Source organism: Rhinatrema bivittatum, chromosome 7 (genome assembly GCF_901001135.1).
Source record: "Rhinatrema bivittatum chromosome 7, aRhiBiv1.1, whole genome shotgun sequence".
NCBI classification, from domain to species: Eukaryota; Metazoa; Chordata; class Amphibia; order Gymnophiona; family Rhinatrematidae; genus Rhinatrema; species Rhinatrema bivittatum.
Genome location: NC_042621.1, coordinates 189,880,825 through 189,903,708, shown reverse-complemented (window position 1 = coordinate 189,903,708; position 22,884 = coordinate 189,880,825). Strand labels below are relative to the sequence as shown.

The 22,884-nt window shown below is 50.8% G+C and overlaps 1 protein-coding gene across 2 annotated transcripts in view; it reads left to right on the top strand.

The window, feature by feature from the left end:
• The window catches only part of HNRNPH3 (heterogeneous nuclear ribonucleoprotein H3), a 131,807-nt gene that overhangs the window by 50,285 nt on the left and 58,638 nt on the right, over nucleotides 1-22,884 (top strand). For both annotated transcript variants that reach the window (XM_029609669.1, XM_029609670.1), the window contains exon 8: nucleotides 13,286-13,401. In XM_029609669.1, the coding sequence (XP_029465529.1) occupies nucleotides 13,286-13,401 (116 nt within the window). The remainder of the gene's footprint in view (nucleotides 1-13,285; nucleotides 13,402-22,884) is intronic.

Below are 22,884 nucleotides of genomic sequence, written 5' to 3'. Positions count from 1 at the left end.
GACTACTTTAGTTATTACAAGTTAAAATTTGTGGCCTATTTCTGTTTTATCTAATTCACATGAACTGTAACTGCAGCTGTAAATGTATTAATAGCTTTCTCTAAATATGTTTGAGTTCCCTGTACGTACCCGGATCAGTCCAGACACCTGGGTTGTGATTCCGCACCAGCAGGTGGAGACAGAGCAAAACTTGTCGGGCTTCCCTACATATAGTAAGGTGCCATCCACAGCCTCTCAGTCTTTCTCTGCAGCAGCTGGGGCAGGGTCACTCACAGCCTCTGGGATCCCTGGGTGAAGTTAGATAGGGATTTTTTTGTTAGGTTTTGTTTGGAAAAAAAAGAAGGCAGAAGATTGGAAGTTTCCCTCGTCCTGGACGCCTCCCAGGGGGGTTGTAAGGTCCTGAGGGGACCATCCTCCCCTGGTCGAGGCTGTTGCTGAGGGTCAAGGGCCCGGCCTTTCCAGGCAGCAGCGTCGGGGGTGACACCGGGGAGCCCGGTTCACTCACCCCCGCGGGAGCAGGACATCAGGACCGGGACAGCGCAAGTTAAAAAAAAAAAAAAAAAAAAAAAAAAACAAAAACAAAAACAAAACCCCAAAAAACAGTGTACACATTATTTTTCTGACCTCGCCGGCTCTCCGTTCCTTCCGTCCTCGCTGCGGATCGCAGGTCTTGCTTAATTTAATTGATTTTCTGCCGTTCCCTTTTGGCGCGTCAGGGGGATGCCTAGAGGCTGCTCTTGTCGCACGATGGGGTGTGCTCGTCTTGCGTTTCGGGCGGCGAGGGGCCGTCCGAGGTCGGTCGGGGGGGCCGCTCTCGGAGGGCGCGATCACTGCCGCGGGGGAGCCAGCGTGGTGAAGGCAGTGCTGACCCGTTCCCGCTTAGCGCGGGAACGGCGGCCATTTTGGGGGCAGTGCAGGAGGCCACGAGGAGAGCTGCCGGTAATGGCGGCATGCCTCCTACGCTTTCCCCGCAGCAGCGGCCACCCGGGGGCGGCTCCCCGGGGGGGGGGGGCCGCATCGCCGGCGGAGGACATTGCGGACGAGGGGTCCTCTGGGTCGGAGGCTTCCTTTTCAGAGGATTTTGCGCTTCTCTTGCGCAAGGTTTTAAAATGTAGGCGTTCCAGAAAGAAGGTGTCAAGGGGTTGGGAGGACCATCCAGGACCCCGGAAGAGGAAGGCTGCAGAGAGACCCAGAGGAACCTCGGACCCACCGAAGGGGAAGCGCCCGGTGAGGGGCGCACCTCAGGACCCGGACAGAGAGTCTACGGATTCAGAGGACGCGGATCCGTCGGTTCAGCCCCTGGGGGGGGGGGGGCAGATGAACCGGATGCAGAAGGTCCAGGCCAGCCGGGCTCCGGAAAGGGAACTCCGGCGGTGGACGGCGACGATCCTAAGGTGGTCCGGTTATTCCGAAAAGAGGAACTAGCACCGCTCATTCCGGCCATTCTTCAGGAGCTGGGTGTGGAGGCTCCGCCGGTAGAGACCCGGCAGGGAGCCAATATGGACCCAGTGCTGTTGGGCCTCTCTGGTCCAGCAGTGGCTTTCCCATTCCATTTTTCGGCATCCGATATACTTTTCAGAGAATGGGTTACCCCGGAGTTGGGCCTTAAGGTGAGCAAAGCCATGGACAGGCTGTATCCGCTACCGGAGGATACGTTGGACCTCCTCCGCCTTCCTAGAGTGGATGCAGCGGTGTCGGCGGTGACGAAGAGATCAACGATTCCTGTCACAGGGGCCACGACGCTCAAGGATATCCAGGACAGGAAGCTGGAACTGCAGCTTAAAAAGGTTTTTGAGGTCTCGGCTCTGGGAGTCTGTGCGGCTATTTGTAGTAATTTTGCCCTGCGGGCGGGACTTCGCTGGGCTCAGGTACTGCAGGCCAATGTGGGGCTCTCGGAAGAGGAATCGGCGCAGGCGGATCACCTGGAGGCGGTGATAGCGTACAGTGCAGATGCTCTGTACGACCTGCTGCGCACATCGGCCAGGTCCATGGTTTCAGCGGTTGCTGCTCGCCGACTCCTCTGGCTTCGCAATTGGGCGGCGGATGGCTCTTCCAAAGCTCACCTGGGTGCGCTGCCTTTTAAGGGAAGATTATTGTTTGGTAAACAGCTGGATGACCTGATGCAGTCGCTCGGAGAAAGCAAGGCTTTTCGACTGCCGGAGGACAGGCCCAGGGCTCGCACTTCCTTTGCCAATCGGACCCGATTTCGGGGGAATAGAAGATCGTGGCCGCAGAGATCGTCCGGTCCGTCCTACAGGCCCGCCTCCTCCAGAACGTCTTCTTGGCCTCAGTCCTTTCGGAGTAGAAAGTTTGGGAGGCAGAGTGGACCCTCGGCGGGAGCAGGGTCCAAGGGGCCCCAATGAAACGAGGGCGGTCCATTCCTCGGCCCAGGTTCGGGCGGATGTGCCGAACGTAGGAGCCAGGTTGGCGTTTTCAGAGGAGTGGACCAAAATAACATCGGACCAGTGGGTCCTCAGCGTGATAAGTCAAGGTTACGCCTTAGATTTTGTAAGAGTTCCTGTAGACAAGTTTCTCGTGTCCCCGTGCAAGGGCGGCAGCAAGCGCGCGGCGGTAAGGCAAACTCTTTGACGACTGGATGCCCTGGGCGCAATTACTCCCGTGCCTCCCGAGCAGCAACTACAGGGCCGGTACTCCATTTATTTCATCGTACCAAAGAAAGAGGGCACGTTCAGACCAATTCTGGATTTGAAAGGGGTGAACAGGTGTCTTCGCATTCCACGTTTCAAAATGGAGACGATCCGGTCGGTAGTGGCCTCGGTGCGGCCGGGGGAATTCCTGGCGTCGTTAGATCTCACCGAAGCATATCTTCATATAGGCATTCAGCCGTCCTATCAGAGGTTCCTCAGGTTTTGCGTGTTGGGCAGGCACTACCCATTCAGAGCTCTCCCCTTCGGTCTCGCCACCGCTCCCCGTACCTTTACCAAGGTTATGGTGGTGGCAGCCCAGCTCCGGAGGGAAGGATGGCTGGTGCATCCTTATCTGGACGACTGGCTCATTCGAGCAAAGTCCGAAGTACAGTGTCGGCAGGCGGTCGGCAGAGTCCTACAGCTCTTGCGCTCCCTCGGATGGGTGGTCAATCTGGCCAAGAGTCATTTGGTCCCCACTCAGTCATTGGAGTATCTGGGGGCGCTTTTCGATACCAAACAGGGCAAGGTGTCTCTCTCCTCGGAGCGTGTGCACAAGCTGCAGAGTCAAGTGAGACATTTGCTGTCCCTCCGTATGCCCCTGGTCCGCGATTACCTGATGGTGATAGGCTCTATGGCATCGACGTTAGCTTTGGTGCCCTGGGCGTTTGCGCATCTGCGGCCATTGCAATCAGTATTGCTCTCCCGTTGGAAGCCTGTGTCAGGAATTTCATCTGCCGCTCACGGACAAGGCAAGGGACAGTCTTCACTGGTGGCTCCATACCGACCATCTGACGTGCGGAATTCCCTTACTTGTGCCCAAATGGATGGTGGTCACGACAGATGCCAGTCTCTCCGGCTGGGGAGCGGTCTGCCTGGGACAGTGGTCCAGAGCTCAGTCACGGTGGTCCATCAATCGTCTGGAGACCAGGGCAAGTAACGCTGGCGCTGCAATCCTTCCTTCCCTTGATCCGGGGGAAGGCGGTCAGGGTGTTGTCTGACAATGCGACAACCGTGGCGTACATCAACCGCCAAGGGGGGACAAGGAGCCAGCTAGTGGCGGAGGAGGCGCACCACTTGATGGGCTGGGCGGAGCAGAACCTCAGCAGCATCGCAGCGTCTCACATCGCCGGAGTGGACAACGTCCAGGCGGACTTCCTCAGTCGCCATCACCTGGATCCCGGAGAATGGGAGTTGGCGAACGTTGCGTATCGCCTCATCTGCAAGAGGTGGGGTCCGCCACACATGGATCTGATGGCCACCGCTCAGAACACGAAGGCTCCACGGTTTTACAGTCGACGGAGAGAACGAGGGGCCGAAGGAGTCGATGCGCTGGTGCTCCCCTGGCACACAGACGTCTTGCTGTACGTGTTCCCTCCTTGGCCCCTAATAGGCAAGGTCCTGCGATGGATAGTTGCATCCGGCGGACGTGATTTTGGTAGCGCCGGATTGGCCACGGAGACCTTGGTTTGCGGATCTGCTCCACTTAGCGGTGGGGCCTCCCCTGCGGTTTCAGGGGTCCGCAGCTCTCCTCCATCAAGGCCCCAATTTGTTTGGAGGGCGCGGATCACTTCTGTCTCGCGGCATGGCGTTTGAGAGGAGGCGCTTACTAAAAAAGGGCTACTCAGATGCGGTGGTGGCCACCTTGTTGAGATCTAGGAAACAGTCTACGTCCTTAGCCTATGTGCGTGTGTGGGCGGTGTTTGAGGACTGGCGCAGAAATCGTAGGGTGGACACTGTTAGCATCCGTGTCCGATGTGCTTGCCTTTCTTCAGATGGGACTGTCTAAAGGTCTATCTTGTAGTACCCTTCGGGTTCAGGTGGCGGCCTTCTGTTGTCTCAGGGATAAGGTGCAGGGGGTGTCCCTGGCCCTTCACCGGGACATAGCTCGGTTTGAGGAGCTAAGCATTTACGTCCTCCGTTACGTCATCCCTGTCCGTCATGGAACCTCAATTGGGTTCTTTCCGCCTTATGTTCGGCTCCATTTGAACCGATAAGGCGGACGACACTAAAGGATCTTACGCTGAAGACGGTCTTCCTTGTGGCCATAGCGTCGGCGAGACAAGTTTGAGTTACAGGCTCTATCATATAGGGAGCCGTTCTTACGGATTTCAGATTCAGGAGTTTTTCTGAGGACTGTTCCCTCCTTTTTGCCTAAGGTAGTATCTGCTTTTCATTTAAATCAGTCGGTGGAGCTTCCTGCTTTCCCGCATGAGAGCAGTCCAGAGATGAGGGAACTACGGAAACTCGATGTGCGTAGGGCCCTCCTTCGTTACCTGGAGGTCACGAATCCGTTCCGAGTTTCCAACCACCTCTTTGTGTTGTGTTCTGGCCCAAAGAGGGGTGGGGCGGCTTCCCGGACAACTATTGTGCGTTGGCTCAAGGAGGCTATCGCTTCGGCGTACATTCTATGAGGGAAGCCGGTCCCGGTGGGCCTTCGGGCTCACTCAACAAGGTCGCATGCCGCTTCTTGGGCGGAGTCCTCTCAAGTGTCGCCTCAGGAAATCTGCAGAGCGGCGACTTGGAAGTCTTTACACACTTTCACTAGACATTATCGGTTGGATGTCCAGGCGGATTCTGGGGGTTTTGGAGAGAGAGTTCTCCGAGCGGGGCTCTCTGGTTCCCACCCTCAGTAATTTGGCTCTGGTACATCCCAGGTGTCTGGACTGATCCGGGTACGTACAGGGAAAGGAAAATTAGTTTCTTACCTGATAATTTTCGTTCCTGTAGTACCACGGATCAGTCCAGGATCCCGCCCGAGATGCTGTTTTGTTCTGAAGTAACGGAGAGTCCGCTCGGTGGATTCAATTGTTAAGGTTGGGTTATAGTTCGGTTGTCCCTTGGTTACGGATGTTCTGTTCCGGCTGGGGGTTTATTGAACCGGCCCTGGTTAGGGCGGTCTAGTTAGATAGCTTGGTGGTTAAATTTGCTTTGACATTACGTAAGACTGAGAGGCTGTGGGTGGCACCTTACTATATGTAGGGAAGCCCGACAAGTTTTGCTCTGTCTCCACCTGCTGGTGCGGAGTCACAACCCAGGTGTCTGGACTGATCCATGGTACTACAGGAACGAAAATTATCAGGTAAGAAACTAATTTTCCTTTAGTAATCAAGCCTTTCTCTGTAGACACACTGGAATAATTTACCACAGAAGTGGCTGATTTCCTAGCGTGTTAGCAGATGGACTCAGGACCAATGGGTATAGTGTACTCTTGATAGCAGTTGGCGATGGATCAAATTTCAATCTGACATCAGTCCTAGTACATAAACCCCTGCAGGAAGTGCAGTTCTTCAGTATTTTCCATCTTCATAGCAGTTAAGGGACTACCTGCACGCTCTCACAGTGTTAGAGTAAATTTAACGGAGAAAACCCGAAATAAGAAGAAATCTTACCTCTACAGATGAGCCCAGCTCTCCTGCGGTGACACCCTCTGGTCCCTCCCCCAGTTGAGAATTCACGATGTGATTTCCGCGATCCCTCTGAGGTAAGCCTCAGTCTGGTGGCCGACCTTCGGGCATCTAGCCCCCGATTTAGGGTGCGGCTGAGAGGCAGATGGTGCAACCTCGAGCGCGGCAGTGAAGTATTAGCCCTCTCCCCCCGCAGCCGGAGACCACCCGGAACGAAACCGGGAAGCGATGAGACAAGGTAAGGTAGAAACTTTCTTTAAAGACTCCTGTCTCCGAAGCTCGAGGAGTTGCACAGGTCACTGGCCGGGACCAGTGCCACCGGGTTGATCCGCCCTAGCAGGGCTAGACCCCGGTTAGATTCAAAGGTCTTCCCACGTGGAGACTCTCCGAGGTGGTCGCCGTCGCCATTTTGGCCCTATTCGTCGCCCTGTCCGCCATTTCGACCCGTGCGCACAGGGCGAGCCGTGCGTATAAATTACTTGTGTGCACAACATCGCACACTCAAGTACCGTTACGCATAGGTTACGCGCGCATAACTACGACTTGTGTGCGCACATCCTGAGTGCACACTCAATTCACGCGCACATATTCGCACCAGCGCACATAACACCACAAGCATCTAACAAAGCCACAGAACTCGCTATCTACTTCGATAAGAAGATAACCAACCTCCTCAAACCTATCTCTACATCTCAACCAACAACCCTTCCCTCCAGCACTTCTCCACCTACTAGGAGTTTTAACCTTTCATCTTTCGAGACCCCATCCTCAATGGAGATCGAAACCATCTTCAAAAAGCTAAAACCTTCTTCTCACCCGTTGGACACCATACCCTCCAATCTTCTCCTCTCCATTCCTAACACCATCTCTAAATCGTTAGCAGACATCATTAACTGTTCTCTAACCCAAGGCAAGGTTCCAGAACAATTAAAACTAGCCATCCTAAAACCCTTACTAAAAAAACCTAACCTGCCGACGTCTGACCCTGCCAACTTCCGTCCAATAGCCATTCTTCCCCTTATCTCAAGAGTGATGGAAAAAATTGTAAATAAAACAATTGTCCGATTACCTTGAGGAGAACAACATACTCTTCCCCCTTCCAGTTCGGATTCAGAACACTGAAGCATTACTTTCATCTCGATCCGACACCATCCTCAACCTGGAAAGAAAACAACCTTCTCGCCCTTCTCGACTTATCCGCCGCCTTCGATACAGTCAATCATTCCATTCTACTGGAACGCTTATCAGATATCGGCATTCAAGGAGAGGCACATGGTTGGTTTAAATCGTTCCTTGAAAATAGATTCTACAAGGTCAGAATTAATAATAAAGAATCTCTCCCAATCAAATCAAACCTGGGAGTCCCACAAGGATCATCCCTCTCCCCCATGCTTTTTAACATTTATCTGCTGCCTCTCTGCCATCTACTCTCTGACCTCAAACTAAAATATTACATATTCGCTGATGACGTTCAAATCCTTCTTCCAATCACCGAATCCTTGCAAAAAACCTGGGCACACTGGAACTGCTGTCTACAATCCATCACGAGCCTGCTTACCAGCCTGAACCTTTTCCTTAACTCAAATAAGACCGAAATCCTCATCTCTCCAGATGAAAAACATAATCTACTCAATTCACAAAGCGCTTCCCAATTCGCTAAAACATTCATCAATCACTCCTCTTCGGTCAGAGACCTTGGGGTTCGGCTCGACAACCTATTCAACTTAAAATCGTTCGTCCACAACACAACCAAAGAATGCTTTTTCAAACACCAAGTTCTCAAAAATCTGAAACCTCTCCTGCATTTCAGTGACTTCCGGCTAGTAGTTCAGTCTATCACCCTTACAAAGTTAGACTACTGCAATTCTCTTCTCCTAGGCCTCCCTGCAATAACTACCAAACCCTTACAGATGGTCCAGAATGCTGCGGCTAAGTTACTCACTAACTCAAACAAAAGAGCTCACATCACACCCATACTACACGGCCTTCACTGGCTTCCCATAAAATCCAGGATCACCTTCAAAACATTGATGATGATCCACAAGGACATTCACGGCATCGCCCATCTCAAACTAAGCTCTCAACTCCGCACACACACATCTGCCAGACCAATCAGAAACGCCTATAAAGGATCTCTATACGCACCACCGGTCAAAACCACTTTAAGAAAACGTGCTATTTCCACAGCCGGGCCCACCCTTTGGAACTCGCTACCTCCGGAGCTTCGACAAGAACCCTGTCTCCAAACATTCAAGAAACACCTCAAAACATGGCTCTTCAGACAAGCCTTCCCAGAATCTTAAGAACACTCTGACACTGGCCAAAGGACATAACAGGTCATCAGTGAGACACTGGTCAAAGGACATATCAGGACATTACGGAGATACATGATCGTCTTCAACTTCCCTTGCTTATTCCCTTGATCATGACGTATTGCCTCTCATCCCTCCCCTCTTCTTCCTCTTCCTGCCCCCATCCCTCAGCCTTATCCTCTTAGCTCCCTCTTTCCTCATTGATACCCTATTCCTTTGGGTCCCCCGCCACGCATTATTTACTCCTCAGACTCATAGAGATAATCTATTAGTCGTTTTATTTTATGTAACGCCTACAACCACTGTTTTTTTCTGCTCTATTTGTTTTATTTAGTTTGTTATTTATTTGACGACTTGTTCAATGTTCTATGTAACGCCTTAGCCGCGATTGTTCTGTTTAAATGGAAACCGATATGATTTGATATCTTTTTCAAGAATGTCGGTATACAAAAATTCTAAATAAATAAATAAAATAACACATTTTATGCGCCTACATCCATGGCACCACCGGAAAAGGAGCCCAAGGCTCAGGATCTCTGCCCAGCATGCCACATCAGAGCCGCACAACACAGAGGCAAACGCCCTGTGTACCCAGTGCAAGGAGGCTCTGGGGGATCCAGCCCAGGGCCAGCCCCATCCGGGACTGAGTTCTAGCTCCTCAGTAAGTACCACGGCCCTAGTAAATCCCAGCGGGACTCCCCCTCAAACGGGAGATGCCATGGTCTGCGCGGTCTCGAAGCGCACTACTATCCCAGTGGAGGGAGGCGCAGCACTCAAAGATGCTCAAGACAGACGTCAGGAATCCATCCTTGAACAATCCTTTGATGTCGGCGCTATGTCCCTACAAATAGCAGTCTACTGCACCGTGGTGACACATGTGCCTGCCTATCACAGACCAGGAGCAACACTCCTGGGTAAGCCATGGAACCAGCAGTATCATTCCTCGCGGATGCTGCTTCCGATCTGGTGTGCACCACAGCTAGAGTGTCATTAGCTGTGGCAGCCAGGGGGAAACTCTGGATCCGAAGCTGGTCGGTCGACACGTCTTCCAAAACGAGACTCACAAGGATGCCCCTCAAGGGATCCCTCCTGTTCGGCAGCGAACTAGAGAAACTGGCTAACAAATAGGGTGAGTCCCCACTGCCGCAGCTACCAGAGGACAGGAATAAGAGAAACCAGTGACCCTTCCCCTGATCCTCCAGGGGCAGTGATTCACAGCGCTTCAGTCCATATAGAAACACTTATCAAGCACCTCTTCCTACAGGCAGGAACCAGTCCTTTCGGAACAAGCACAACAAAAGGGGAACCAGCTCGGGTCCAGGCCAGAGCCGCACCACACAATGAGAATCGGCCGACCCGTCCAAAGGAAGAAGCCATAGGGGTCAGACTTGCCCTATTCTACCAAAGATGGGTCGCGATAACTTCGGACAAGTGGGTTCTAACCATCATTCGAGAGGGGTACTACCTGGATTTCCTCCGAACCCCTCCGGACAAGTTCGTGGAATCCCCCTGCCATGACCCCTCCAAGAGGGTGGTAGTGGAAGCTATACTGACCAGATTGTGGGCCCTAGAGGCCATAACCTCAGTGCCTCCACAACAAATACTGGGCATTATTCGATTTATTTTATCATTCCCAAGAAAGAGGGAACGTTCAGGCTCATTCTGGACCTCAAGTCAGTCAACAGTCATCTGAGGATTCCCCACTTCCGCATGGAAACCCTACGCTCTGTAATAAGGGCGATACAACCGGGAGAGTTTCTCACATCCCTGGACCTGTCGGAAGCCTACCTACACATTCCGATCCATCAAGAACATCAGCACTTCCTACGCTTAAAAATCCTGGACAGTCACTACCAGTTCCGGGCACTACCCTTCAGGTTAGCCACAGGACCCCGGATGTTCACGAAGATCATAGTGGTGGTGGCGGCGGCGGCAACACTGAGGAAGGAAGGAATCCTCGTACACCCTTACCTAGACGATTGGCTGATCAGGGCGAAATCCCCAGAGGAAAGTCACCAGGCAACCAACAGAATCAAAACTCTACTGGAGAGCCTCGGATGGGTGGTCAAAACAAACCAGTTTCAAGTTGTCTGCAGTCCTCAGTCTCTAGAATACTTAAGAGTCCGAATCGACACCAGAGAAGACAAGGTCATCCTGACACTGACAAGGAGATAAAAACTGATGATCCAGTTGCAAACCCTGCTGAGCGATCCTCGCCACATAGCATGGGATTACCTACAAGTCCTCAGTCTCCTGGCATCCACACTGGAGGTAGTGCCTTAGGTACGAGCTCACAAGAGACCCCTACAGCGCTCACTTCTATTGCGATAGAATCCACTGTAACAGAACTACACTGTACGCCTACAGCTCCCGGGCAGAGTTTGGACCCAACTACGATGGTGGCTACAAGACGGCCACCTGAGCCAGGGAACAAGACTATCTTTGCCGACCTGGATTCTGCTCACCACGGACGCCAGCCTACGAGGATGAGGAGCACATTGCGAAGAGCTAACCGCCCAAGGGCAGTGGAGTGCAGAAATGTCGGGATGGAACATCAATCGCCTAGAAGCCCGGGCAGTCAGACTAGCCTGCCTGCAGTTCGGTCACCGACTCCGAGACAAAGCAGTCAGAGTAGTGTCGGACGACGCCACAACAGTGGCCTACATCAACTGTCAGGGAGGAACCAGAAGCCAACGGGTGTCTCTGGAAATAGACCCCCTAATGTCGTGGGTGGAAGTGAATCTCCAGGAGATCTCGGCTGTCTATATTGCTGGGAAAGACATGGCGGATTACCTCAGCAGAGAAAGTCTCTAGACCCAAGAGAATGGAAGCTGTCGACCACTGCGTTCCAACCGTTGGGGAACACCAACCATGGACCTTCTGGCAAACCGGTCCAACACCCAAGTGCCCAGTTATTTCAGCCGCAGGCTGTAACCTCAGTCCCAGGGGATCGATATCCTGGTACAGACCTGGCCACAGGAGACTGTTATACGTTAAAGGCTGAAACATTCCCACCGTGGCCCCTATTAGGCGCAATCATTCACAAGATAGAACCACACAGGGGACCAGTACATCTTGTGGCCCCTGACTGGCCAAGAAAACCATGGTACGCAGACATGCGAAGACTACTGACAGGGACCCTCCTGCCACTACCTCCACACAGAGATTTGCTCCAACAAGGGCCAATCCTCCCCGAGGATCCAGCTCGATTCTCTCTTATGGTCTGGCCATTGAGAGGGCTCGCCTGAGAGAGAGCAGATACTCTGACTGTAATTGACATCCTACTCCGAGCACGCAAGTTCTCCACATCTCTAACATACATAAGGATTTGGAGAGTATTCGAAGCCTCGTGCGATGACTACGACGACATACCATGCTCAGTCAAAATTCCTGCGGTCTTGGAATTCCTACAGAAGGAATTGTCCCTCAACTCTATCAAGGTACAGGTGGCCGCATTGTCATGCTACGGAACCAAGAGCGAGAGCGACAGCATAGCCTCTCACCCGGATGTTTCACGCTTCCTGAAAGGAGTCAAGCACATCCAACCACCCCTAAAGTTGCTGGTACCTCTCTGGAGCCTCAACCTGGTCCTGGATTTCTTAGCTGGAGCCTCTTTCAGACCTCTCCGTGGCCTGTTTCTCAGACTATTAACACTGAAGAGAGCCTTCCTGCTGGCAGTTTGTTCAGGCAGTTATATATCTGAGCTACAAGCACTGTCCTGCCGTGAGCAATTTCTTAGGCTCACCCCGGGAACCATCCAACTATGCACGGTCCCCTTGTTCCTCCCCAAAGTGGTCTCACTTCCATCTTAACTAAACCATCTCGCTACCATCGCCAGATGAGCATAAGAACTTGGAAGAGGCTCGAAGACTACTCCACTTCAACATCGGCAGACTCCTATCCAGACACCTGGAAATGTCGGAACCCGTACGAAAAACGGACCACCTATTCGTCCTTCCCAGCGGGAAGAGGCAAGGGGAAGCGGCCTCGCGAGCAACCATAGCCCGCTGGATCAAAGAAGTCATCAAGGTGGCCTACGTAGAAACAGGCAAGCCGCCTCTTCTACAAGTCAAGGTCCATTCTATTAGAGCCCAGGCAGTGACCTGGGCAGAAACCAAGATGCTATCACCCGCCGAGATCTGCAGGGTGGCGACATGGTCCTCCATCCACACCTTCTCCAGGTTTTACCGCCTGGATGTTCAGGCTCGGGAGGACACAGCATTTGCAAGGGCAGTACTAAGTGGGTCACGGGCAGTCTCCCACCCGGTTCGGGTGTAGCTTTTATACATCCCATTGGTCCTGAGTCCATCTGCTACATGCTAGGAAATGGAGAAATTACTTACCTGATAATTTCGTTTTCCTTAGTGTAGACAGATGGACTCAGCATCCCACCCACGGCTGCCGTTACTCATAGAATTCTCGGGGGACATCCCCGGGAGCGAGTGATTCAAGGGTAAGCCATGCTTTCCTTCATCTAGGACACCTATCCTACTGGGTGTCTGTTTCCCGGTTGAGGGCACTGGCGGTCTCCAGCTATAGTCAATTCAACTATTCAAGTTAATCACGTTATCCAAGTTATAAAGTTAATCAAATTATTAAAATTATTCGGTCATACAAATATCCACAATGCTTTTCGAGGAGAATACTGAAGAGCTGCACTTCCTGCAGGGGTGTATGTACTAGGGCTGATGTCAGATTGAAATCTGATCCATCTCCAACTGCTATCAGGAGTACACTATACCCATTGGTCCCAAGTCCATCTGTCTACACTAAGGAAAACAAAATTATCAGGTTAGTAATTTCTCCATTATCCTGTTGTCCACAGAGAGAATACCCGTTGCAGATAAGCAGCTTTTTTTCAGAAATTCATTGTATTGGAAACTTTTTAATCCTATATGCAACTTTGTTTTTTTCTTTATAGGAATGGGAGGCCCAGGCTATGGTGGAGCAGGAGATGCAGGTTCAGGATTCCACAGTGGCCACTTTGTTCATATGAGGGGACTTCCTTTTCGTGCAACAGAAAATGATATTGCTAGTGTAAGTTTCCTGAAACTGGACATTTTTGTGATCTAATGAGAAGTGTGCTTTTATGAGTAGTATAATGGATTTCAACTGCATGGTGTTGTACCTCTTTCCATTTCATACCATTCCCTCAATGACCATAGTAGATAACTTGCCTCATTACTCTTTTTTTTTTTTTTTTCTAGTATGAGCAATACTTTATTGTTCCATTCAGATGCATAACAAGATACAGGCAAGAAAACGATTTTGATAGTCACCCCTCACCTTCAGCTCCTCAGTGTTTCTCTTGTCTTACTAGATGGTAGAGATGCAACCGTGCAGCATGAAATCTTGGGGTTCAGACTGCTTCCTAAAGGATGGTGTGGTCTCCCAGGAGCCATCCATTTTTTGGTTGACTGGGGTTGGGGTCCTTTTTTTCAGACTTGTACCTATAATCTTTATTTTATTTATTTTTATTTGGGGGGGGGGAGGGTTGCTGAAAGCCAGCAGTGAAGGCCATGATATGTATACCTTGTGTTTTTTAAATACTCTATGTAAACAGTTGTGATGGATTTCAAACGACGGCATACAAAACTTTTTAAATAAATAGTTCATAGAGCCTTTGCTCTATTCAGCATTTGTAGGAGTTCCTGTGTGGGGCACTGCCTTGTTAGCCCCTCAGGCGTTGTCCAAGTTGTTTCCTGAATTTGAACCCTTCAGTTTATAAGATGCCATCCACCTCTGAACTTGTGCACCCTTTCTCTCTTTTTGTTTTAATTTCTACTTTTTTTTACTTAACTCCTTTGGTGTTGCCTTGCTCCCTTGATAACCTCTCAACTGCATTTTTTCAGTGCTCCAAAAAGAACATCCTAAATGACCTGAAAATTTTTTTTTGTTTGGCTATCGGTCTGCCTCATCTGTTGTCAGTATCTAGGGTCTGACCATAACACACCTAACTGCTGCTATTATGTCTGGATATTGCGTGGAATTGGAAATCCAAAATCTGGAAGTTTCTGTTCATGCCCCAGATTAGTCCAGAAGTATGGGTTTGCCTCCCTACCAGCAGATGGAGACAGAGAAGCAAAGCTTTACTGACACTGTGCTACTTAAGATAGCGTGGCACCTGCAGTACCTCAATATGAACTTGTGCCCAAGCCAAGATGTTAGTAAAACAAACATTTCACCCTTAACATGAGTAGTGGAAAGGTCAAGCCTGACCTGAAGCTCTTCATTTACAGAGGAGATTGGCTTTTGGTTTGGGAGTTTGCATTCTTATTATCCACACACTGAAAACAAAGCAGTCTTTCCAGAGACAATGGGGCTCTGGACTAATCTGTGTTGTTCCAGGAATGAAAATTAGTAGGCAAGAACCATTTTTCCTTTCCTTTTCATGCCCCAGATCTGCCCAGATGCATGGGATAAACTCAAGCTTCCCTAAATTGGATGGGAATCCAAAAGACCCACTCACAGCACACTCTGTAAAGACCAGGCGTGTTTGGCACCCAAACATCCCATTAGTAATGCCTCGTGAAAGTATGAAGTGAGATCAGGTTGCCTCTTGAGATCTCCTGTTCTTATCCCAATCCAGACAAATTGGTTTTACATCCCTACCAGCAGATGGAGGCAGAGAACTAAAAACTTTGAGGCACTGCTACATAACTGCGTGCCACCTGCAGTTCCTCAGTATTTTTCTGTCTCCAGCAGATGGTAGAGGTGCAAACCTGTAGTTTAGAAAATGGAAAGATAGAAGGGACAGAAGAAGAGAAAATTAGATGTTCCCTGAGGTGTTAGGTTCCTTCATGGACCATCCCTCAGGTTGAGCCGGGCGAGCAGGGGAATTGGTAATCCCTAATCAGCTTTAGCCCGCAGCAGTTCCAGAGGTCTAATAGCCAGGGGTCCTAGTTCCCTCTTCCCCCCTGCAGGCTCCATCCCAGAGGTTGTTGCCAGCAGCAGGGAATTTCGTCCTTTGCTGTGACTGGCTCTTAAATAAATAAATTACATTTTTTCTTTCAGCAGCAACTGCTCAGGCTGTTCCTGGTTTGATCATTGGGGCAGGGCTGGGGAAGGGAAAAGTGTAGCTCCTCTGTTCACAGTTTTGGGCTGCTTGGGGGGAGTTGGAGGCTACATTGGCAGTGTTCTCCCAGGACAAGCAGAATGGTAGTCCTCACAGATGGGTGACATCATCAGATGGAGCCCTGTCATGGAACACTTTTGTCAAAGTTTCTAGAACTTTGACTGGCACACTGAGCATGCCCAGCATGCCATTAACCCTATGGCCACACGGGGTCCCCCTTCAGTCTTTTTTTTTTTTTTTCCGCGTAGCAGTTGTCTCGCGGGTTTAGGAAGTCTGAGATTTTCCCGTCGATAGCAGGGCTGAATTAGCCATGCTGTCATGGAAACTGTCAATCAGAAGAAAACAGAGCTTTGCTCTGTGCGGCTGTGCGTGAGTTCCCGTGCAGGAAACAGTATTATCCCAGGACAAGCAGGATGCTAGTCCTCACATATGGGTGACGTCACTGACGGAGCCCTATTGCGGGAAAACGTCTGTCAGTTTCTAGAAACTTTTGACTGGCATTGTGAGGCCACTGAGCATGCCCAGCATGCCATGATATTCTCTGCCACAGGGGTCTCACTCTAGTCTTTGTTTTTCCGCGCTGCTGTTAGCATCGCGGAGACAGGAGCCCTGTGAGTTTCTTTACTCACTTCTGACTGAAAAAGTCAATTTTTTCAAACAATTTTCTCCCATACGGGAACTCACTCTCTTTTTTCTCACCGGACGATGAGAAATTTACAGTTTTCAATTTAGTGAGAACAATATTTTTCTCTCTCAAAAAACAGCAATGTCAAGAAATGACGCCAAAGGGAAGAAAACTTAGGCAAGAAAAAATGGAACATCTTTTTCACCTACAACTCCTTCCTTCACCTTCGACGTCCACAAAATCATCCCCAGCAGGAGTTACAAAAAATGTCCTGCTGAAAAAACGTCGACTGGAAGGCTTTGGAGATAAAGCATCGCCAACACCGTCGACTGCATCCATAAGGTCAGTAACCGAAATAAGGCCTAAGCATAGACGTTGTCATACCCCGACATCGCCGTTAGCTCCCTCCCCGGGGGAACCGAGCGCGAAGCAGCAAAAACAAAAAGATACACCGCTACCGTCCGGGCCTACTTCGTTACAACCGGTACAGCCATCACAGGAGATATAGTCTCCTCCTCCATCGGCGCCAGCCGTTCCACCCATCCCACAGGACTTGTCCATACTCATCAAAGAAGCAGTAATGCAAGCCCTAAAAGACCAGCTTCCAGCGACCACGCCGATACAATGCCGGTGACATCTCAGACACCGGTGACGTCACCGATGCCGGTAACCTTACCGATGACGATGGCACTCTTGATGCCGGTGACATCACCGATGCCAGGATCATTCCTGATGCCAGGGAAAACCCCAATGCCAGTGATGTAGATTCCACTGATGTCCTCTGTCTATTCCAACGTCGATGCCTTATGTCTTATCGGACAATATGTCGATGACTTCATCGGTTCCGGCACCGATGCCTATCTTCACCCTCGCAATGACACAAGGGAAAAACGGTGACTGCAAGAAAACCATCTAAGACAAAACCTTCGATGCCAAAGCCTTCACCAACGGTGCCACTTCTTCTTGGGGCTCCAGGATCTTCAGAGTCAGCACTACATAACGTAATTATGAAAAGATATCAGGATCTATTAGACTCTTTACCATCTAATCCAAGAGAGGATAATCCAGAAGACTCTTCTCCTGATGATCCTTTACCAGGACCTTCTGGCCTTCCTCCACTACCTAGGACTTCAGCACCTTCACAACAAACTCAAGAGTATGATACTTGGAGTGATACTGCCTCAGAGACATCATCAGAAGATTTTATGTCTGACCCATCACCACCACATCTCTCCTCCAGAGGATTTCACCTTTCCCTGTATGTACCAGGATCAGTCCAGATCGTGGGTAAAGCCCCCGTTACAGCAGGTGGAGACAGATCAGAGTTCTGAGGCTTGCCCATATAAGGTCGGAACCCACCCAGGAACCCTCAGTATTTGTCTGTTTCCAGCAGGTGGAACAGCTCACCCTTTGGTTCCCTGTTTAGCTTGCCCTCTGTAGTCTTTCTTCTTCTTTCTCTGAGGCAAGCTCACGCAAGTACATTTTTAGTTTACTTCTTAATTATAATAAAAAAATTTTTTCTTTGTCAGTTTTCTCTGACTGTGTCAGGGCAGACAGTTCTGTCTCCCTCGCTCTTGGGGTTCCTAGGGGGGCTTTGCCCCTTGATATTTATCAGCCTAGGTTCCCTTCCCGGTGACCTAGTGTGGGTGATACTGGTGGTGCCAGTCCCTCTCCCCATGTTTACTGCTGCCGTGCCCCGAGATGCACATGCCTCAGTTGAGCCTTCAGGGATGACTTTCATGCCCCTGCTTCTGTGAATTATTTATTTACAAAAAAAACAAAAACTCACAAAATATATATTTTATATACTTTATTTAATCAAATAAATAAAAGGCAGCAGTTTATTTTGTGAGGAGGGAGCGGGGTTCAATCTCCCGCCCAGCTCCTCAGGGGCTCCCTGCTCAGCTATTTTTAATTACCTTAGCGGCTGCTTCCCTGCTCTATGCCGCAGCCATCTTGCTGTTTAGCCTGTGGAGAGTCGGCCTCCCGACTCTCCCGCGAAGGGGTATGTTCAAGGTGCATTTCAGGGGGTGAGGGCTCCTCTATTGAACCGCCACCTTTTAGACCTCGGGGAAGGGCTCCCCGACGAATTTCAAAGCTGTTCCTGTCCCGGGAACATGTGTCAGCGGCGGCCATTTTGGGTGTTTCAGATGAAAACACTTCCTGCTTCGGGGGCTGGGGATCCAATTCCCCCCCCCCCCCCCCCCCCCCCCCCCCCCCCCCATTTGAGCCCGGTTTGTTCTCGGGGAGGGGGGCTCGGACCCCTCCCCCCTTCCACAAAAAAAAAAATATCGGCACGGATCCGGTTTTCATCGGATTATGTGCTTTTATTACCTGAGTCTTATTTAGCAAGTTTAGAAAGGGAGGTAGGACCCCCCCCCCCTCGGTTTCCCTCCCCCCTGTGCGGTCTGCTGATATGGTTCCAGACCCGCAGGGTCTGGTTAGGGTTCGGGTGGTTCCAGGTGTTCCCCCCCCCCCCCCTCCCCCAGCAGGCCCCCCCGCTGGAGGGCGACGACCCCCGTGTCCTGCGCTTATTTCAGCGGGAAGAATTGGAGCTCCTTATTCCCTTCGTTCTCCAAGAGTTGGGAATTTATGCCCCACCAGATGACTCTGTGGCAGCTGCAATGACACCAAATGCGGACCCGGTCCTGGCGGGACTCAGGGTGTTACCCCCTACTTTCCCATTTCACCCTATGCACCGCCTGCTTCTCCTCAGGGAGTGGGAGTCCCCAGAGGCGGGCCTCCGAGTTGGTAGGGCTATGGATAAGCTATACCCGCTCCCTGAGGACTGCCTGGACATGTTAAAAATCCCTAAAGTAGATTCTTCTGTCACTGCTGTTACAAAACGTACTACCATTCCCGTGGTGGGCACTCTTGCATTGCGAGATGTGCAAGACCGTAAGCTTGAATTTTATTTGAAATGCATTTTTGAGGTCTTGGCGCTCTGAGTCTGGGCGACTATTTGCAGCAGTCTCATGTAGCGGGCAAGCCTTAGGTGGATCCAACAGTTACTCAGCACCCAGGACCTCCTGTCTGCGGAGGCTGAGCAGGCCGAGCGTTTAGAGGGTGCTATAGCCTATGGTGCCGATGCCCTTTATGACTTGCTTCGGGTCCAAGCTAAGGCTATGGTTTCTGCGTTTTTGGCCAGGCGTCTTCTCTGGTTATGCAATTGGTCCGCTGATGCGGTCCACTGATGCTTCTTCCAAGGCTCAGTTGGGCACTCTTCCTTTTAAGGGCAAGTTGCTTTTTGGTGAGGACCTGGAACAGCTTATTAAGTCCTTGGGTGAAAACAAAGTCCATAAGCTGCCAGAGGACCGTCCCAAACAGTTGAAGTCTTTTTTTCCCGACTCGCTCTCGCTTCAGGGGGAACCACCGTTAAGCTAGCAGAGCCCGCAGCTCCTTTCCCAGGGGAGGCGTGTCCAGGTCCCAGTCTTGGTCCTATTCCTTTCGTGGCAGTCAGGGTTTCCAAGATGGCCATCAGCAACTCACTACCACTAAATCAGCTCCCCAATGAAATTCAGCCAGTCCATTCCTCCGCACGAAACTTAGGTGGGCGTCTTTTTCTCTTTCTCGAGGAGTGGGCCAAAATCGCTTCCAATCTCTGGGTCCTTGATGTGATAGAACATGGCTATGCATTAGAGTTTGCCAGGGACCTGCCGGATTTATATATAGTGTCCCCTTGCGGCCTTTCCAAACGGCCTGCGGTTTGTCACACCCTTTTGAGACTTCAGGATTTAGGAGGGATCCTGCAGGAATTGGATATTGAGGCCCCACAGGCCAGGGGGACCCCCTCCTGGCTGGTCTACGTCCTCCGAGTAGGTCTTTCCTTCACATCCTACTTTCCTCCAGCTATTATTCAGGGAATAGGATTTCCCGGAGGCCTCCCTCAAGGTCGGCAGAGCTATGGAAAAGCTCCCTGAAACCTTCAGGGTTTAAGCCGTGCCCATGCGGCAAGATCATATCCATCACAGATGGACATGATCAATGTTACAGATGCCTAGGGCCAGCTCACGATCTGAAGACTTGTGAGCATTGTGGAAGAATGTCGCCGAGAGCCCAAAGACAACAGGCTCAGAAGATGGAGGAACTGAAGGCCTGAGCTCGGACCTCATATGCCCCACCATCAGAGGCACATTCTTCCCCGGGGCCGATAAAATCAAAAGGTCCTAAGGTAAGACTGGCTACGTCGATGGAGCCGCCCCCCCCCCCCCCTCCAGGACTGGAGGGCTGGAAAGGCCAAAAGAGACCCCCAGAGGCAGAAAAGCCGATAGGTCTCCTCACACCCCCGATCGGGGTCAAGATGCCGGGAGGGTGTGTCAAGTAATGACGGCGACAGCATCGGAATCCACCCATGCGCCGCCGAAGCAGACATCGGCGCTGCAGTCAACAAAACCGGCGTCGAAGATGCTTACATCGCACTGCGTCGACAGCCGTAAGCAGTCGACGCAGGCTTCGAAGCAAGCTTCCACTCCAGCGCTGAAGCAACCAAAGCCTGCGATGCAGAAGTCGAAGCACATCATATGCTCGGAAAAAGAGTCGACACATCCACCGACGCACGTTACTCAGAAGTCAAGGGACGCATCTAAGGACACGGAAATCCAATTCAAAGCAAAACCATCGAAGCAAAAAGGAGCCAGATCGACACTCATGCAAGAGGATTCATCCTATGCCACTCCCAGCTTCAAAAGGGAGAGGCAGAGGCACTTATTAGAGCTTGAGACCATTCTCTCTAGAGTCCATGATAGGCCTAGAGCTCAGGACAGTCATGGGGACCACTTGAAGGTGCTCAGGCACCACTATCCAATCAGCCCAAGCCCTCATTCGTGTCAACATTCCCCATTGTCAAAAGGGCAAATGACACAGGAGATATAAACATCAGAGGACGAATGCATGGAATTACCATCCAGATCCTCCGTCTCCTCCTCCAGCTCAAGAGTTTATTCAGATTTTTCTTCAAAACGCTCACACCTAGAACAAGACCAGAGCTTACAAGAACCTCTTTTCAAAAAAGAGGAAATTGAGTAGGGATCTACTCCCACAACCACAGAAGGTGAGAGGGGGAATGGATGAGCTTTTAGCAGCAGCTATCCCTCCACACAATCAACGGCATTCAAAGCCTCACATACCACCTCATGCGCAACAGGCTGCTTCTCATCTATCTGAAGCGTTTTCGGGGTTTTTTGACTTTCTTCAGTCAGCTTTTCATTCCCTCAATCTCCGGAGGCAAGCATGCCCTGATCGAGGACAACATCTAGGGAGCCAACACCAGACTCCATGTCAAAAACCCCACCACAGTCAGACTCCACCAGTACCACTTCCACCGTCTCCCGTGCTTTTCCATTCCCCTCGGACGTCCCCAGACACATCCACGGGTTACCCTTCAGACCCTCCGGATGACCTTCCTGAGCCATATTCTCTTCCGGAGGACTCATCGAACCCGAAGTTTTTGGAGAAGGTAGGCGCCATCCTACAGTTCACCGTTCAGAAGGTACCAGGTCTACGTAAAATCTTTGATCTGCCTGCGGAACAGACGTCTCTACCATCACACATAGTCCTGGACGTGCTATTAGAAAAGTCGTGGGAAACACCACTCACCACAGCGCCGGTTTCACGCAAGACAGATTTGAAGTTTCACATGCAACAATTGCCTTATACACTGCCACAGCTTCCCCACAATTCCATCGTGGTTGAGTCAGCCATGCAGCGAGCTAAAAAATCGAAGTTGCATGCGTCTGCCCCACTGGGAAGGGAAAATCAGTCTGGACGAATTTGCACGCAAAACTTTTCAGTCTTCCATGCTGTTAGCAAGAATCAGCCAGCATCAATTTTTCATTCTGCAGTACCTGTATGATTGCGTACAGGCAGTCAAGGGCTTGCTTTTCACTTCAGAAATGTCCACACATTCAACGCAACAGCTCCTTCTGGACATTGAGGAAGGCATCAGTCATCTACTTTGCACAGTGTACAAATCATTTGAGACCTCCTCCAGATCATCTGCAATGGCGATTGCATCTCGTCACACAGCGTGGCTCCGTGCCAGTGCGATTAGGGAAGACGTCTACTGTAAACTCGTGAATCTTCATGTAAGGGAGGAAACCTGTTTGGTGACAAGTTCCAAGAGACAGCAAATCTCAAGGAACAGGCGGTAGCGGTCCAATCTTTGGCTATTCCGTCGTCATATCAAACCCCAAGACAATATGTTCTCTAGTCGCCCATACAGATCCTACGCCTCCTACCGGCCGACTTCCTATCACCAGCAGCCTAGACAACAGCAAAAGCAATCGCAAAGAGGAAGAGGTCGCGCTAGATCTCAACTCGGCACAGGACAGCAACCATCTGTTCCGGCTAAACCATCGCAATCTTAAGGATTCAACGGCCACCATCTGTTAACACCGCCAGGCAGAATTACATCACGAATAAAAGCATGGGTTGCCATAACCTCAGACATTTGGGTGCTAGACATAGTACAGCATGGATACCAGCTTCCATTTTCATAGCTACCCCCGCTACCACATCTCCCAAAGACAAACTACAGGAGTCATCTCAATTAGCGATGAAAATATGATCACTACAGCAACAGGAAGCCATTCAGTCCATTCCTCTCTCGACCCGCAACACGGGTTTTTATTCACCATACTTCATCATTCCCAAGAAATCAGGGGTTCTTCGCCCAATCCTAGACCTCAGAGATCTCAACAAATACTTGGTAAGGAGAAGTTCAAGATGGCATCCTTAAAAACAATTTTGCCTCTCCTACAATCCAACGATTGGATGTATTCCATATATCCGAAGGATGCATATACACATATCCCGATACACC